The sequence below is a fragment of the Borostomias antarcticus genome, assembly GCF_949987555.1.
Source record: "Borostomias antarcticus genome assembly, chromosome: 21".
In the NCBI taxonomy this organism is placed as follows: domain Eukaryota; kingdom Metazoa; phylum Chordata; class Actinopteri; order Stomiiformes; family Stomiidae; genus Borostomias; species Borostomias antarcticus.
This window is the reverse complement of record NC_140254.1, coordinates 12,089,857-12,109,534: the sequence shown is the minus strand read 5'-3', so window position 1 is coordinate 12,109,534 and position 19,678 is coordinate 12,089,857. Positions and strand designations below refer to the sequence as shown.

Sequence of the window (19,678 nt, the reverse complement as noted above, 5' to 3'; positions counted from 1 at the left end):
GTATCAAACTTTAACTAAACTCACTGCTTGGCTCAGGCACATCTTAGTCCGCCTGAGTATTCATTTTCTTCTACTCTAACCCTCCTACCCGTCGGATAGACTGGAATCATTGTGAAGTGTTAGTCCAGTGTGTGTGTGTGTGTGTGTGTGTGTGTGTGTGTGCTCGTCTGTGTCTGTATGTACCCACTGCCCCTCACTGGACCCTACTCATAAAGACTGCATCCACACATTGTTCTGAAAGCAAAGTTGGTTCCTATGGTTAACCCTGGCCCTAACCCTAGCCCTAGACCCAGCCCTAGCCCCAGCCCCAGACTCAGCCCTAGCTTCAGCCCTGGCCCCAGTCCTAGCCCTAGCCCCAGCCCTAGTCCCAGTCCCAGTCCCAGTCCCAGTCCCAGTCCCAGTCCCAGTCCCAGTCCTAGCCCTAGCCCTAGTCCTAGTCCCAGTCCCAGTCCTAGCCCTAGCCCTAGCCCTAGCCCTAGCCCCAGCCATAGTCCCAGACCCAGTCCCAGCCCTAGCCCTAGTCCCAGTCCCAGTCCTAGCCCTAGCCCTAGCCCTAGCCCTAGCCCTAGCCCTAGCCCTAGCCCTAGCCCAAGCTATAGCCCCAGCCCCAGCCCTAGCCCTAGCCCAAGCTATAGCCCCAGCCCCAGCCCCAGCCCTAGCCCTAGCCCTAGCCCTGGCCCTAGCCCCGGTCCTAGCCCTAGCCCTAGCCCTAGTCCTAGTCCTAGTCCTAGTCCTAGTCCTAGTCCTAGTCCTAGTCCTAGTCCTAGTCCTAGTCCTAGTCCCAGTCCCAGCCCAAGCCTGAACACTGGCCTGGTGTGTTTCTCACTCAGCCAGGGCTCAGAGCCGCTGCCAGACCCTGGATGTGCGTCCTGGGCCGTCACTCGATCCCCCGGCTCCTTTGCTCTTTATCAGAAGGAACAAATGCCAATGGAAATGAACTGGCCATCCTCAGACAAGACAGGAAGTGTAAGCTTTCCTGTGTTTGTATGGTGCTCGTCTCCGGAGCAGAGTCTGGGGTCCAGCGGCCATAAAGAGAGAGAGCAGCCTCCCCTCGTAGAGTTACCTCTCACACGTCTCTGCCTGCGGTATTCAGCCCTGCCGGCCTCGCTATCAAAGGGCCCCTCTGTCTGCCCACTAAAAGGATTTCTCTCTTTAAGTGTAAAAGGATAATTAGGGCTCCTCTCCCCCATTCTAGCGCGCCTGACCGCTGCATTTTACTCTTTTCAAGGCAAACAGTCGTCTGGAAAGTCTTTGAAAGCTGGTAAGGTCAGATTTACATGTTTATAGAGAAGAAGCCTGTGAGTGCACTGCTACAGTACAGTTCCACTACCGCAACCTTCTCTCCTACAGCTCTAACCTTTAACTTTTCAGTTCTGTTACCCCACCCTCCAGTTCTATTACCCCACCCTTCAGTTATATTACCTCACCCTCCAGTTCTATTACCCTTACCTTCAGCTCTATTACCCCACCCTCCAGTTCTATTACCCCACCCTCCAGTTCTATTACCCCACCCTTCAGTTATATTACCTCACCCTTCAGTTCTATTACCCCACCCTCCAGTTATATTACCCCACCCTCCAGTTATATTACCCCACCCTCCAGTTATATTACCCTTACCTTCAGCTCCATTACCCTAACCTTCAGTTCTATTACCCTAACCTTCAGTTCTAGTATCCTAACCTTCAGTTCTACCCTATCCTACAGTTGTGATATTGTTCAATAGACAGAATGCCCTGGCTAAGAAAGAAGACCATAGTCATGACAGCGTATCAGTTTCCGTCTGACAGAGCTCAATCTGATGTGATGACACCTCTGCAGCATAGCAGGACACCCTGGTGGACTCAATATCCAGCTCTCCATCAACATGGAGCATTACAGCATATGACTAGCACATACCAGACAGGATTTATGGGAGGTATTGGATGACATTTTGGTATAACGTATCCTGTCTCCGGGACAGTAACGTGTGGACAGGCCAGCTACGACCTGGAGGCAGAGTATGATCACTTCAGCGTTAACCCTGTGTTAATACAAGACTACTAACACAGTGGAAGATGACCTCTGACCTAACCCTAACCTTAATCACTGTGGGCATTGAAAGGAAAGAGACCAGATACAGGTACAGTAGGGCCTATATCACATAGTCCAGATTAGTCATGGATGCAGTCTACTCGTCTAGAGTAGGCCTATGGTTTGACACACATGCCCTACACTGGGGTGATCGAGATTATTAAGTCACTCTGTGGTCCTACCATCTGTTACAGTAGGCTACATCAGGCACACCAAAAAGTTTAAACCCAGTAGCGAGAGGACTTTCCCAAGCTGAGCGGCGCCCACTGGAGGCGTGGATGAACACACACCGCACCTTCCCGACAGTTTCCTGCTTTATCTCAAAGTGGGTGCAGGAGTGAACTATCGCCATATTGCTATCCAGAGGCTGCGAGAGGTAGAATATTGCATATTTTAATCGCAACTCAACTAAAAGTCATACAGAATTAGCTACTAGAGAACTAGGTGGACTTCACCGCTCCTAACTTTATCATGCGCGTAGCATAAGCTCGCTAGTCTGTGACTGTTTTTGATATACTGCTAGCTAGCTAACGTTAGCTAGACTAGACATAGGCTAGCTAGCTACTAAAGTTAGGCTAGCCCTGGGTCTGTAGTGAGATAGGATGGCTCTCTCTGACTAGCTCTAGCTCTAACTATGCTCTAGCTCTAACTATGAACTTAGCTAGGTTAGTGCTACTAACGTTAGACTGGCCACCATGGCTGAATGGGTAACCGTCTTAACACTAAAGTATTTTATTCCAAGCGAGGGGTATCGTTTGTACTACGCTTCATTCAAGCTCTCTACCCCTACTGCGTTCTGTCTAGATAGGCTAGCTGAAACACAAGTCTAGCTAGGCTGTGCATATGCTAGCTAGTATAGGTGGACAGTGCCAGTGCTAGCTAGGTATCCTAGCTATGAGTTTGAGCTGCGTTGTGGGAACGTGTAGACTAGCAGCCAGTGGGCACGGCTTGCTTCGAAGAGGCCAGTTGGAAAATTGTTGGAATCCAGCTAGGCCAATGCTATGATTAAATAATTGATTCAATCAATCATTTTACAAATGCCATTGGGGTAGCTTTGCGGTTCAGTGTTGGAGTAACTGATGTAGACATTGGCTGCAGACCGCTAGAGGAAGGTAGGACTCAGGAGTGAACCCAGATTCCGTCTTCAGCACCTGTGTGCAGTTTTACAGGGCTACAGGTTCAGGTCTAATCAAGTCACCAGCTTTGCATAGACACACGATTTCTAATATTTTAACAATAGAATAGAAGGTTCATTTGCCATGTGTAATACGTACAGGTGTATTGGAATTGTTGTAATCACTTATCATCACAGTATCTAATCAGTGCTAATGAGTTCCTCATTCCAGTCGTAGGTAGACATGGGGGGGGGCTGTTGTGGAACCTGTTGGGGTGGTTGGTGTCTTTTGTGATGGAGATGGCCTTCCTGCAGCTGCGTTGGTTGTAGAGATCCTCGATGGCTGGGAGCTCCACACCGATGATCTTCTGCTCTGTCTTCACCCCCCTCTGGATGGTTTGCCTGTCGTGGGCGGTGGTGTTGCCGTACCAGGCTGTGATGCCTGCAGTCAGGAGGATACTCTCAATGAGGCTGTGGTAGAAGTTCACAATCTCCACAGGCACCTCAGAGAGTAAGAGGCGTTGTGCCTTCTTTAGGATGGTTCTGTATGTGTAGTGTGTCCAGGTCAGGTCATCAGAGATCTGTAGCCCTAGGAATTTGAAGTGGCTCACCCTCTCCACTTCCTCCCCATTGATGATGATGGGGGGGGGTTCTTCCTCCTCTCCTGAAGTCCACAATCATCTCCTTTGTCTTGTTAGTGTTCAGGGTCAGGTTGTTGTCTTGACACCATGTTACTAGGTCTGACACCTCCTGGAGGAAGGCTGATGTAGATGAGTCATTGGGGGAGGATAGGTCTATCACAGGGGTATCGTCCACAATCTTGATGGTTTGATTGCTGCTGTGCTTGGTTGAGTAGTCATGGGGTACAGTGAGAACAGCCTGGGGCTCAGGCAGCAGTCCTGCGGGACACCCCAAGTTTTATAATGAACATACAAATTGTTCTGTGTGCTGCAGGTTGTGAGTGGAGGAACTGATCATGTCTGGACCAGTCACGAGTCGCTCCAGGGTCTACCCTGACGTCAACACACAGAGACCCCGCGAGTACTGGGATTACGAATCACATGTTGTAGACTGGGGGTAAGTGCTGCCTGAGACCCTACACACACACACACACACAAACATACACACACACATACACACACAAACACTCATATACACTGCGCCACATAATACCAGTACTCTGTTCACATGCATAGGGATCTAGGATTTTTGCTTTCTGAATAACATGGATGGAATCGCGGAATCTAGACATGAAAACAGATTTCAGACAAACACGGAAAAGCACAGAATTGAGAGATTGTGAGGAAAGTGAACTAAAATTCATGAACGTTTTAGGGTTTCCCTGTGTTTGGTCTGGCTGCTGGGAGCTCCACACCGATGACCTTCTGCGCTGTCTTCACCTCCCTCTGGATGGTTCCGTCTGTGTAGTGTGTCCAGGTCAGGTCATCAGAGATCTGTAGCCCTAGGAATTTGAAGTGGCTTACCCTCTCCACTTCCTCCCCATTGATGATGATGGGTGGGGGGGGGGGCTTCTTCCTCCTCTCCTGAAGTCCACAATCATCTCCTTTGTCTTGCTAGTGTTCAGGGTCAGGTTGTTGTCTTGACACCATGTTACTAGGTCTGACACCTCCTGGAGGAAGGCTGATGCAGATGAGTCATTGGGGGAGGATAGGTCTATCACAGTGGTGTTGTCCGCAAACTTGATGATTGGATTGCTGCTGTGCTTGGCTGAGCAGTCGTGGGTGTACAGTGAGAACAGCCGGGGGCTCAGGCAGCAGCCTTGCAGGACACCCGTGCTGATGTTCAGTGTGAATGAGGTGCTGCTGCCTATCTTCACCACCTGTGGTCTGTCAGTGAGGAAGTCCAGGTCCAGTTTCAGAAGGAGCTGCTCAGGCCTACGCCTCTCAGCTTTGGGACCAGGATGTGATGTGCTATAACAAGTCATAATGGTGTCAGTGTGTGATGTGTTAGGGTTGCTGTAACCATGGTGATGTGTGCTACAGGAACCAAGATGACTACCAGCTGGTCAGGAAACTGGGCCGCGGGAAATACAGCGAGGTGTTTGAAGCCATCAACATCACAAACAACGAGAAAGTAGTCGTCAAAATACTCAAGGTACACACTGCTTCCACTTCCACCAGTCACCCCTGGCTGTTCACTCTGACCCCTTGGCTCCACTGGGTCCGTCAGCATCAACTATCAACCATCAGACGCTGAGGAAATTAATCCATTGTAATTAATGACAGCGGCTCCACTGCAGCCGTTGTGTTGCGTTCGACGCCAGTGTCCGACGTTAGAGAACGGATGTAGTGAAGTCAATGGGTAGTGGAGTTAATGGGTAATCCAGGTCTGCCAGGACTACAGCAGAGTTTCTTCTAGACTTCCTAGGTGTTATTATGAATTATTATTATTATTATTATATGATTATGCTCCTGCTCCTGCCCACTGATGGCTTTCCTAAGCGCGTAGTCCAGGGCGACAATGAAGAGAAAGGGGGCAAGAGTGTCCCCCTGTAGCACCCCTGTTAGGATGTTGAACTCCTCACTGTTGCCATCCGGGGTTACCACTCTGGCTCTTGTGCCCCTGTATGGCCTCCTATGGCCCAGAGTAGGTTAGGAGGGACTTTCACCATCACGCCTCTGTGTATTGAATCAAATGCTTTTTTGAAATCAATAAAACACAGGACTGCTGTTAGGTTGTTCTTTTTCACCTCCTCAATGATCCTCCTTAAGGCCAGGATGTGGGCTACGGTGGTCCTTCCTTTTCTGAAGCCATTTTGGTTCGGTTAGGCTAATGCCACGATAGTTGTCTGGCTTAGACAGATGTCCAGATTTCGGCACCGGGATGATGTTGGAGAGGGACCATATATCAGGCTTGATGTTTTCTATCAGAGCTTGGTTTCAGATCTCCAATATGATGTTGTTGAGATCACAGTTCTTAGGGACCTCTGGGGGGATCCCATCCGGCCCAGCGCTTTTCCCTTGCTTCAGAGCGGACTTCGCTGTGGCAAACTTCATAGCTGTAAAGGGGCCATCGTCAATCACAAGATTTGTGAGGACTGCAAGTATTTCTTCCTCATCTCCTTCCACTGTCGGGTGTGTGCCTAGGAGATCCAAGAAGTGGGTGAACCAGGAGGCCACTCTCTCCTCTGGGCTGCAGCCTGCTAGTTGTCCCTCCCTCCACCTCTTGCGCCCACTCATCTCGATACCACAGCAAAACCACTGCCGTATAATTTGTAATAATGATGTACAGTAGCCAACTAGTAAAATAGTTAAGGCAGAGGGAAACCAAGTCATATTCTAGTCTGGTGGGTCTACACACACTTCCATTGTAGACCCCACTAATGCATGGCTGACTCCTGCTGGTCTCTGTGGGTCATAGAGTAGCAGTCGCCATACTGATCTCAGCTTGTCCTTCTTGCAGAGGCATAACATGATCATGTGACGTGATGCAATTGAGCTCTCATACCACGTGTGTGTGAAATAAATGTAGATCAGATTTTTTTATTTTTTTTATTTGTTTTGGAATTGGAATGAAAGGGGTTTTGTTGACATCCCTAGTTTGTAAATGACAGGAAACCTGGGTTGAGTCCAGTGATGTCAAGTGAGTGATGAAGCATTACTAGTGAGTGTCACTATGACATGGTTAGGATTATGCGGGGCTCACACTGCAGGATTTTTGGGCCGATTTATCCCCGATTCACCCCTCCCGACAATCGGAGGAGAAATCTGGTCTGGGATGTTGGTCGGTACCGATGTTCGGCCCAGATGATCTTGTATTGTGAGGGGTTTACAGATCCAATCTTAAAAATTCAGATCGGCTTGCAGACCCATCGGGGCCGCCCCGATAATATCAAACATGTTGTATATTTAAGATTATTACGTCACTACTTTACAAGCGAGGTAGTGTTTTGTTCACCCTTGGGCAGGATAATATCCTGTAGTGTGTGACGAGCCTTTATTTTCAAATCTTGTCCTGTTTGCATGTTTGAGATTCACGAGAAGAACCTCTGTTAAGATTTCCCTTATGTCCGTGATCCCACCCGATTTGGAAACCGGTTGGTATTTTTAAGATCCTGTAGTGTTGAGGCCGGCGTTAGGGCTGACGGGAGTTACACCAACACAGCCTGTAGTTCGGGTCATGCTCAGGTCCATGCTGCCCTTGTTTTTCCGTGTTCCCAACGTTGTGCTTTGTCTGTGTTTTCAGCCAGTTAAGAAGAAGAAAATCAAACGAGAAATCAAGATTCTTGAGAACCTGCGAGGAGGACCCAACATCATCTCCCTCCTTGACATCGTTAAAGACCCAGTGGTCCGTTAACTGTTCTGTCCTGCCCCTGTTCTCTCTGTCCTACCCCTGTTCTCTCTGTCCTACCCCTGTTCTCTCTGTCCTACCTCTGTTATCTCTGTCCTACCCCTGTTCTCTCTGTCCTACCCCTGTTCTCTCTGTCCTACCCCTGTTCTCTCTGTCCTACCCCTGTTCTCTCTGTCCTACCCCTGTTCTCTCTGTCCTACCCCTGTTCTCTCTGTCCTACCCCTGTTCTCTCTGTCCTACCTCTGTTATCTCTGTCCTACCCCTGTTCTCTCTGTCCTACCCCTGTTCTCTCTGTCCTACCCCTGTTCTCTCTGTCCTACCCCTGTTCTCTCTGTCCTACCCCTGTTCTCTCTGTCCTGCCCTTGTTCTCTGTCCTACCCCTGTTCTCTGTACTGCCCCCCAACCCCCATACCTCACGTCCTGTCCGACGTCCTCTTGTGTTTCAGTCCCGGACGCCGGCGCTGGTGTTTGAGCATGTGAATAACACAGACTTCAAGGTGAGACTCAGTCTTATCCAGACGCACTGGTGCTTTTAAATGGATCAAGAGAATCCAGAAGAGAACCAGCACTCACCAGATAGACAGTCTATCAGTATGGTCAGTATAAACAGTCTATCAGTATGGTCAGTATAAACAGTCTATCAGTATGGTCAGTATAAACAGTCTATCAGTATAGTCAGAATAAACAGTCTATCAGTATAGTCAGAATAAACAGTCTATCAGTATAAACAGTCTATCAGTATGGTCAGTATAAACAGTCTATCAGTATAGTCAGAATAAACAGTCTATCAGTATAGTCAGAATAAACAGTCTATCAGTATAGTCAGAATAAACACTCTATCAGTATAAACAGTCCATCAGTATGGTCAGTATAAACAGTCTAGTCTTTAAAGTTTTAATGGGCAAACGGAGGCGTTTGGGCCTTAAGTCATCATCAGCACCATCCAGTATAAAGACTGTATTGTCTATCTGGTGAGTGCTGGTTCTCTTCTTTATCTACTGCATCTCCCTACCGGCACCCGTGACTGGTCCTTTAAACCAGGAGTTGTGTGTACTCACGTGCTTCACTGCTCTTAAATGGATCTCACACACACACACACACACACACACACACACACACACACACACACACACACACACACAATGTACACTCATTGTAACAATGTTTTGTTTTGTATTTCTTCTGCAGCAATTGTATCAAACACTATCAGATTATGACATCCGATTCTACATGCATGAGATCTTGAAGGTAAGACTGATGGAGGTGCTCTGTTAGTCAGGAATACTTGAGTGTTTACTGACTGACTGTTCGCTGGCCAGCGATGGGAGTTAAAACCACTTCCTGGTTGGTAAGACAAGTATTGTGTGAGGAATGACGTCAGTCCTACACTTGTTTGATTGAATCGTAGATGTGTTTTGCGCCTCTTATCTCTGTAAGGTAGGAGGCACCATCATAGATTGTCGCATCTGTCGCAATGTTGCACTGCATGGAAGCTTCTGGAAGGACTTTTCAAAATGTAAACAAAGTCAACAACGCCATGGAGAGAGAAGCTGAAGGGTCAGCTAGGTTAGGTGTTCCAGACTAGAGTGTCGGCCAAACTATCAATTCAAAAAATGTCTGTCATTTTTGTCTGAGGTGTGACACTTGTGTTAATACCAACCATACATTGCTGTTTAGCGTGTTGCTGTTACAGTATATCACTGTTGGCTGGGCAGATATATGAATTAGCTAGTTCAGTAACTGGTGAATTGTGTCTGGATCACTGATGGCATCTACTCAGGTCCTTATTACCTCCAGACTTGTCCATATCCACCTACTGGTTTATATCCTACTGGTTTATCCACCTACTGGTTTATATATACTGGTTTATATCTACTGGTTTATATCCATCTACTGGTTTATATATACTGGTTTATATCCATCTACTGGTTTATATCTACTAGTTTATATCTACTAGTTTATATCCTACTGGTTTATCCACCTACTGGTTTATCCACCTACTGGTTGATATCCATCTACTGGTTTATATCCATCTACTGGTTTATATCTACTGGTTTTGGTTTATATCTACTGGTTTATCTCATCTGTTTTCTCTGTGCTGGTTTGCAGGCCCTGGACTACTGTCACAGTATGGGGGTCATGCACAGAGACGTCAAGCCCCACAACGTCATGATCGACCACGAACACAGAAAGGTACCTCCCTCCCTCTGCTCTCCTAGCCCCGCCCCCCTCCCTCCCTCTGCTCTCCTAGCCCCCCCCCCCCCTCTGCTGTCCTAACCCTAACTCCTTGGAGATGTGTATTTACTGTGTGCGTGTGTGTGCGTGTGTGTGCGTGTGTGTGCGTGTGTGTGCGTGTGTGTGCGTGTGTGTGCGCGTGTGTGCGCGTGTGTGCGCGTGTGCTTGTGCGTGCGTGTGTGTGGTCAGCTGCGCCTCATAGACTGGGGCCTGGCAGAGTTCTACCACCCCAGTCAGGAGTACAACGTCAGAGTGGCGTCTCGATACTTCAAAGGTCCTGAACTACTGGTCGACTACCAGGTCGGTCACCCTGATCCTCTGTCTCACCCTGACCCCTGAACCCTGACCCTCTGTCCTACCCTGAACCCTGACCCTCTGTCTCACCCTGACCCCTGAACCCTGACCCTCTGTCTCACCCTGACCCCTGAACCCTGACCCTCTGTCTCACCCTGAACCCTGACCCTCTGTCTCACCCTGACCCCTGAACCCTGACCCTCTGTCTCACCATGACCTCTGAACCCTGACCCTCTGTCTCACCCTGACCCCTGAACCCTGACCCTCTGTCTCACCCTGACCCCTGAACCCTGACCCTCTGTCTCACCCTGACCCCTGAACCCTGACCCTCTGTCTCACCATGACCTCTGAACCCTGACCCTCTGTCTCACCCTGACCCCTGAACCCTGACCCTCTGTCTCACCCTGACCCTCTGTTCTACCCTGATCCCTAACCCCCCTCTCATCACCTGACTCACTCTGTGGGTAGACAGTGTTGGTAGTGATACTGTGTCTATGGGTGTATAGTGATGGTAGTGATGCTGTGTCTATGAGTGTATAGTGATGGTAGTGATACTGTGATGCTGTGTCTATGGGTGTATAGTGATGGTAGTGATGATGGGTGTATAATGATGGTAGTGATGCTGTGTCTATGGGTGTAGTGATGGTAGTGATACTGTGTTTATGGGTGTATAGTGATGGTAGTGATACTGTGATGCTGTGTTTATGGGTGCATAGTGATGGTAGTGATGCTGTGTCTATGGGTGTATAGTGATGGTAGTGATACAGTGATACTGTGTCTATGAGTGTATAGTGATGGTAGTGATGCTGTGTCTATGGGTATATAGTGATGGTAGTGATGCTGTGTATAGTGATGGTAGTGATACTGTGTCTATGGGTGTATAGTGATGGTAGTGATGCTGTGTTTAGTGATGGTAGTGATACTGTGTCTATGAGTGTATAGTGATGGTAGTGATACTGTGATAGTGTCTATGAGTGTATAGTGATGGTAGTGATGATGTGTCTATGGGTGTAGTGATGCTGTGTCTATGAATGTATAGTGATGGTAGTGATGCTGTGTATAGTGATGGTAGTGATACTGTGTCTATGGGTGTAGTGATGGTAGTGATGCTGTGTTTAGTGATGGTAGTGATGCTGTGTCTATGGGTGTATAGTGATGGTAGTGAGTGATACTGTGGCTATGAGTGTATAGTGATGGTAGTGATATTGTGTATGGGTATATAGTGATGGTAATGATGCTGTGTCTATGAGTGTATAGTGATGGTAGTGATACTGTGAATAGTGATGGTAGTGATACTGTGTGTGATAGTAGTGATGCTGTGTATAGTGATGGTAGTGATGCTGGGTATAGTGATGGTAGTGATGCTGTGTATAGTGATGATAGTGATGCTGTGTATAGTGATGGTAGTGATACTGTGTATAGTGATGATAGTGATGCTATGTATAGTGATGATAATGATGCTGTGTATAGTGATGGTAGTGATGCTGTGTATAGTGATGGTAGTGATACTGTGTATAGTGATGGTAGTGATGATAGTGATGCTGTATAGTGATGGTAGTGATGCTGTATAGTGATGATAGTGATGCTATGTATAGTGATGGTAGTGATGCTGTATAGTGATGGTAGTAATGCTGTGTCTGGCCTCCTCAGATGTATGACTACAGTCTGGACATGTGGAGTTTAGGCTGCATGCTGGCCAGTATGATCTTCAGGAAGGAACCATTCTTCCATGGACACGACAACTATGATCAGGTAAGACTGACACACACACACACACCCACACACACATACTAGGATGAGATGAGAGCATCTAACACTAGGGTTGTGTTGACTTTCGTTGTCTTTTATTATTGTCCTTATTCAGCTCTGCGTTGTTTTTTTTCAATAAAAGACGGCACCCAATGTCTCACAAAATACCACACAGTCCAGTGTCCCTTTGTTCTTATGTACTCCAAATGAATCTCTCCAACACGGGATTTGAGCGACAATCAAAAGCTGTTTAATTACAGAAGGTTTAGCCCACAAAAGACGTTGGGATCTAGTCTAGTGTTCAGCTGACCTGTCTGTATGGTTGTCTAACCCAAATCAAAGCGTCTGAGCTCGAGCACAGTTCTTATGGTTCGGGGGCATTCCACCCCCCCCCCTTCCCTGATCAGACTGGTCTGGTCTCTCCTGTGGCTTAAGGCCTTGTAGCGAGATAACCGGCCGATGGTTCGGCACCCAGGTCTCTATCTCTAACCACAACAATTGCTGTTGTCCACAGAATGTACCAATAATGGAAAGTCACCCTTATCTCATAAGTATATGGAAGGGAGACACAAAACTCTGGCCGGGGTCCATCATTATGATGATTGACCCCTGAGTGTGGCTTTATCATAATTAGAAACGGCTAAGAGGATCAGGTTAAACCATGACATTTCTCGGAAAACAGTCATTTTCATCAGTTGCAACTAACAACTGTTCTGATAATGTATTCATCTGCTGATTATTACTTCAATTAGTCGACTATTAGTTGGAATTGTAAAAAGCTTATCTGAGGCAGATGAGGGCTAGCCACAGCCAAACGTTCCCAGCAGAATCACTGGATCAGGTGTGACTACCTGGCCTGGTACTGGTTGATCAGGATGACTATCTGACCTGGTACTGGTTGATCAGGTTGACTATCTGACCTGGTACTGGTTGATCAGGTGTGACTATCTGACCTGGTACTGGTTGATCAGGATGACTATCTAACCTGGTACTGGTTGATCAGGTGTGACTATCTGACCTGGTACTGGTTGATCAGGTGTGACTATCTGACCTGGTACTGGTTGATCAGGATGACTATCTGACCTGGTACTGGTTGATCAGGTGTGACTATCTGACCTGGTACTGGTTGATCAGGATGACTATCTGACCTGGTACTGGTTGATCAGGATGACTATCTGACCTGGTACTGGTTGATCAGGTGTGACTATCTGACCAGGTACTGGTTGATCAGGATGACTATCTGACCTGGTACTGGTTGATCAGGTGTGACTATCTGACCTGGTACTGGTTGATCAGGTTGACTATCTGACCTGGTACTGGTTGATCAGGTGTGACTATCTGACCTGGTACTGGTTGATCAGGATGACTATCTGACCTGGTACTGGTTGATCAGGTGTGACTATCTGACCTGGTACTGGTTGATCAGGTGTGACTATCTGACCTGGTACTGGTTGATCAGGTGTGACTATCTGACCTGGTACTGGTTGATCAGGTTGACTATCTGACCTGGTACTGGTTGATCAGGTTGACTATCTGACCTGGTACTGGTTGATCAGGATGACTATCTGACCTGGTACTGGTTGATCAGGTGTGACTATCTGACCTGGTACTGGTTGATCAGGTGTGACTATCTGACCTGGTACTGGTTGATCAGGATGACTATCTGACCTGGTACTGGTTGATCAGGTGTGACTATCTGACCTGGTACTGGTTGATCAGGTGTGACTATCTGACCTGGTACTGGTTGATCAGGATGACTATCTGACCTGGTACTGGTTGATCAGGTGGACTATCTGACCTGGTACTGGTTGATCAGGATGACTATCTGACCTGGTACTGGTTGATCAGGTTGACTATCTGACCTGGTACTGGTTGATCAGGTTGACTATCTGACCTGGTACTGGTTGATCAGGTGTGACTATCTGACCTGGTACTGGTTGTAGCCGGGGCTAAAAATTAGGGGAGGCTGTAGAATCCTATACTATCAAAATATCTATATATAAACTGTCTACCTGCATTCTTAAACTAACTTTACTGATTTAAACTAGAAGGCGCTAGCAACCATCATCAGGCGACCTCCATGGCACTGACATTTATGTGGACAATAATTAATTACTGGGGCAGAGGGAACAGAATAATAATGAACTTTAATACAACAGCATAAACAAAATTAACACAATAAAACATACACAGTCCTAAGATAAATCCTATGACTAAAACCCATCTAAATGTCCTATGTCTAATCCTAGCTAATGGTACTCGCTGTGTTGGAGCTCCCTCTTGTGGGGGGAAGCCGGAATTGCAGGGGGATGATGAGTGATGTTCTGGTGCGTGTGGTCCATACGGGAGATGGCGGTCTGCGCTGTCCTCTCTACTGTCCAAAGACGACTCACGTTGGCTGGTCTTTGCTGAACGGTGGACCCAAACAATCCCAAGTGACCGTCTCTCCTCCACTGAGGTCCAAAGTCCAACGTTGAATTATGTACTTTTGCTGCAGACCTCAGTGAGGTCCGTGGCTTCAACGTGCGCTGGCTAATAGCTATCTGCAGATCACTCCAAACTCTCGCTATTAACTCACTCCAAATTACTCTCACTGAGCAACTAATGACTGTCTGAAACGATAGTTACTCAAATAAACTGTTAGCTAGTTAGGTATGTGCTGTAGGCAATGCTGTATGCATCCACCTCTAACCAATAGTGTTTGGAGTTCGACGACAAGAAAACGTGAGAACACGTGACAGAATGATACACGGTTCTACAGTGGGAACACGTGACAGAATGATACACGGTTCTACAGTGAGAACACGTCACAGAATGATACGCGGTTCTACAGTGAGAACACGTCACAGAATGATACGCGGTTCTACAGTGAGAACACGTCACAGAATGATGCACGGTTCTACAGTGAGAACACGTCACAGAATGATGCACGGTTCTACAGTGGGAACACGTCACAGAATGATGCACGGTTCTACAGTGGGAACACGTCACAGAATGATGCACGGTTCTTCAACAGAACGAAATAAATAAAGTAACAAACCAATACGAATGTGTGTGTTGGGGGGGGATGGGGGGGGGGGCGTATCTAAACCACGTTTGAGTGATAAATTATACGGGAGGGGGGACTGGTACTGAAATTACTCCACTTATCTTTGCTATATTTAATGCCTCTAAGGGTGCTTTCACACCTGAAGGTCCGGACCAAGTGGGTGAAGTTGCAACATTGTTGCATTTTTGATTGATTTGGTTTGCGTGCACATTGCACCTTTTCAAGTGCACCAAACTTTCCAAACAAAGTCATGTGTTCAAACCGGTCGCTCGCCGATTGGGCAGAAGCGGGATCATGAAGTCAGGAACTCCTTATGTCAAACTGTGTCACAAAAATAGCTAAAAGTCAATTAAGAGGAGGCAGTTTATGAATACAAAGATCAATATTTACCCCAAAGTAAAGATTTCCCAATTACTCGCATGTGAAAAGCACTTGTTCCATCGGAGGGGATCATTCTGTTGCTCTACACCGGCTGCTTGCATTCAGCTGTGATGGTTAGAAATTCTCACACGCGCAATGTGTTGTTCAAACTCTCTTCAAGGTACAGCGCTGCATGCATCAAAGTTCACACATCAATATTCTACTTGTGCAAAAATAAAGCATCATACCCACGATGCTCATTTTTTTTATTCACTTGAACTTCCTATAGGCTATTTGGTCCCGGGGACTCTGGGGTTGCATTCACACCTGTGATGCTGCGCACCAGGGTTCAGTTGAGGTGAACCAAGACGCATGTTTTCAGCGGGACCAAAAAAGCTAATTCGCAGAGTTCGATGCACGTTCACACCTGTGAATTTGCTGCGCACCAAAATTAAAAGTCTGAAAGTCTGCACCAAACAACCCTGGTGTGAATGTGCCCTAAGCCTACCAAATTATACCCACTTCTGAGCCTTCATGACACTGGTGCTGCCCCCTAGTGCTGACCACCTGTCATCTCTCCTGTCCAGCTGGTGAGAATCGCCAAGGTCCTGGGAACAGAGGACCTGTACGACTACATCGACAAGTACAACATCGAGTTGGACCCTCGCTTCAACGACATCCTGGGCAGGTGGGCGCCTCCTGGACCTCAGGCCTCTGTGGGTTGAATAGGGTGTTTGTGTGTGTGGGTGTTTTTGTGTGGGTGTGTGTGTGTGTGGGTGTTTTTGTGTGTGGGTGGGTGGGTGGGTGGATGTGCGCATGCTTGTGTCTTATAAACTGTAACTTAGCTGTAACTGTATGTATGTGTGTGTATGTGTGTGTATGTGCGTGTGTGTGTGTGTGTGTTTACAGACATAGTCGTAAGCGGTGGGAGAGGTTTGTGCACAGTGAGAACCAGCACCTGGTGAGCACCGAGGCTCTGGACTTCCTGGATAAACTCCTCCGCTACGACCACCACGTCCGTCTGACTGCAAGAGAGGCCATGGACCACCCCTACTTCTGTAAGACCCTCTACTACCCCTCTAATACCCTTCTACTACCTCTCTAATACCCCTTTACTACCCCTCTACTACCTCTCTACTACCTCTCTACTACCCCTCTACTACCCCTCTACTACCTCTCTAATACCCCTTTACTACCCCTCTACTACCTCTCTACTACCCCTCTACTACCCCTCTACTACCCCTCTACTACCCCTCTACTACCTCTCTACTACCTCTCTACTACCCTTCTACTACCCCTCTACTACCCCTCTACTACCTCTCTACTACCCCTCTACTACCTCTCTACTACCCCTTTACTACCTCTCTACTACCTCTCTACTACCCCTCTACTACCTCTCTACTACCTCTCTACTACCCCTCTACTACCCCTCTACTACTCCTCTACTACCTCTCTACTACCTTTCTACTACCCCTCTACTACCTCTCTACTACCTTTCTACTACAACTCTACTACCCCTCTAATACACTTCTACCTTTCTACTACCCCTCTACTACAACTCTACTACCCCTCTAATACACTTCTACCTTTCTACTACCCCTCTACTACAACTCTACTACCCCTCTAATACACTTATACCTTTCTACTACCCCTCTACTAGCCCTCTACCACCTCTCTACTATCCCTCTCCTACCTCTCTCCTGCCTTCCTCCCAGCTCTGGATTGTGGGGATACAAGCATGCAGGTTCCTCCACATGGAGAGCGCTAGACTGATGCTGTGTTCCTTTAGTGTGGGAAGTGGTGGGGTGGGAGAGAGGGAGAATGACCTCGGAACAAAGATGGACGTTAGCTAGCTTTGTTTTCCAAACCAGTAGATAACAACACACTACGCGGTATTTTGCGTATACAAAACATGTAGCAAACGTCCTTAGATAAGTTAGGGAATACTGTGTGTACGACTGATTTAATGAGACACAAATAAGACAAATGTTCCTGACCTCCAGAGCAACCTGGGGGTAGGGAAGAGTGGTACGAGTTCATGAGTGGAGAAAAAAGTGGAGAGGGGTGTTCCAGTTAAAGCTGAGTAGTATCACGTAGATCACAAGTTCCCGGGCCAAATGGAACAGAGCATGAGAGACAGGATTGTGATCTGAACCACTGTTGGATGGGTGCATGTAGATCTGTGGTTCAGCGTCTTCCTTCTTCCTCGTGGGGGTTAGGTATTGTGTCCTCTCCTCCCCAGGCTCGGGGCCGACGGGCTATCCTTTTATCACCCCGAGTCTGGGTGAGGGGTCACCCGGGCTATATATCCCGAAGAAGTAGAAGCGTCTTCCTTTGTAAATAAAGGGAAATGTGAATGAATGTGTAACCCTGTGTCTCTCTGTCAGACCCTGTAGTGAAGGACCAGGCCCGGCAGGGCTCCACCGGCTCCACGCCAGTCAGCTCCTCCAGCATGGCCACAGGTATGATTGGATGATGACAAGTTGGGTTAGGGGTGTGGCCACTAGGGGTGTGGCCACTAGGGGTGTGGTTACTAGGGGTGTGGTTACTAGGGGTGTGGCCACTAGGGGTGTGGCCACTAGCTGTGTGTCAAGAGCCCGGTATTTGTATTAAAGGAGTAGTAAAGGGAAAATGCATGTTTAGCCCTGTTTTAAGGTTACTTATGATCATATACAATGGTTCAGATCAAAACGTTGAGAAAATTAGCACTTTTGAGAAAGTTGATAATTGCTCTACCACCGTTTTGGTCATACAATGGATGTGGATGGGCATCTTGAAAAATCATTCAAAAACATGTTAAACTCGATTTCAAAGACAAGAAACTCACCGAGGTGTTAGTTGGCATTCTGACATATAATTTGCCATAAAGTAAGATTCTAGTTAATTTGGAAAGGCTTTTTAAAATATTTAGCATAGAACTATTTAGTTGCAGCACATACGTGTGTAAACTTCTGCAAACTAGGTAGCCTAGCAACATAAACAATAACTTCCTGAATCCCCTCTGCGGATTGATCTACACATCTACGGTCGCTTCAATACAAGTCAATGGATTTCATAAAATGATCAATAAAACCCTACAGGATTCATACTTTGCGGCGAATTTGATGTCAGAACACCAACGGACACCAATTACCCCCTCGGTGAGCTTCTTGTCTTTGAAATCGAGAGATTAACATGTTTTTGAATGATTTTTCAAGGTGCCCATCCACATCCATTGTATGACCAAAACGGTGGTAGAGCAATTATCAGCTTTCTCAAAAATGTTAGATTTGTCAACGTTTTGATCTGAACCATTGTATATGATCATAAGTAACCTTAAAACAGGGCTAAACATGCATTTTCCCTTTACTACTCCTTTAAGATATAAAAATTATTTATTTTAATATACTTTTTTTTGTTCTCAAATACTTTATTTATTTATTTATTTTTTATTGGAAAATGGAATCAAGCATGTACAAAATCCAAGTTCCAACACAAATTTTTGCTTTTCTGCCTGTTTGCGGTGCGTTCAAACAACAAACCAGAACAGCAACACAACCCCCCCCCCCCCCAAACTCTCAGAGAATAAAAGAAGAAAAAAAAAAAATACACATATTACACACATACAAAAAATACCCCCAAAAAATGACAAAATAAATAAAGCACACATAAAAAGTTAGTAAAATGGTATCAAATAGGGTGTTTTGTTAAATATTCACATGAAAAAATATAGGGAAAACCCCACTATGTATGCTAATTCCGAGCAGCGTATTGTGATTCTGTACCCCCCTAGTGGGTCCAGCGGTCCTTGGTGGTGTGGCTAACCCTGTTCTCTGCTCCAGGTATGACCTCCATGGCGTCGCCTCAGCCTCTGGCCAACATGGCAGGCTCTCCTGTCATGCCCTCCCCCAGCGCCATGTCAACACAGGTCCCAGCAGCCACTGGGGCCCAACCCTGAAGGGGGGGCAGGGGGGGTTGGATTGATACCCCCCGCCCCCAAAACAAACATTTTTCCGACAGGAGATGCTGGGCTCTCTATGCAAGCTCAGAGCTGCGCCCGTCTGCAGGCTCCATCTTGACGGTGTCTAGAAGTGCAAATCCAATGTAGAAAAGCAAAATGGATAATAAAATTAATTTTATATGTCCCTAAATTATGTTTATTTTATGTTATGTGAGTTTGTTGTTCCACGTTGCACTTGTTAGTTGATGCTACTACAATGTCATGGGAATATTTTGTAATTGAGTAGAGTGACAAATCTTGTTTATAAAATTAATTCAAAGATCTCATTTTGTTTTTCTACCAGTGTTCTACCAAGTGTTTAACGCTTAATTCTAAATGGAAACAACGAGCTGAAGATATGCCGAAGTTCACTATTCAAAAGTCCAACAACTTGTTTCCTTTAATCCAAACGATACATATTGCAATTCAGATCCTTGGAGAGAAACACGCAGGTTTTCAAGCCAAAGGAACCCGGAGTACAAACATGCACAGGATTTATTCACTCAGACAGGAAGTT

General features: G+C 46.8%; 1 protein-coding gene across 1 annotated transcript; it reads left to right on the top strand.

Moving 5' to 3' along the window:
• The first annotated feature begins 2,394 nt into the window (after nt 1–2,394).
• On the top strand, nt 2,395–19,365 carry LOC311323127 (casein kinase II subunit alpha). The gene is made up of 13 exons (XM_084455289.1): nt 2,395–2,446; nt 4,139–4,261; nt 5,188–5,299; nt 7,391–7,492; nt 7,942–7,992; nt 8,684–8,743; nt 9,605–9,688; nt 9,920–10,030; nt 11,675–11,776; nt 15,770–15,870; nt 16,092–16,240; nt 17,570–17,644; nt 19,004–19,365. Exons 2-13 carry the CDS (start codon nt 4,161–4,163, stop codon nt 19,117–19,119), a joined length of 1,164 nt encoding a protein of 387 aa, XP_084311415.1. The 5' UTR covers nt 2,395–2,446; nt 4,139–4,160; the 3' UTR covers nt 19,120–19,365.
• Nucleotides 19,366–19,678: the final 313 nt, after the last annotated feature.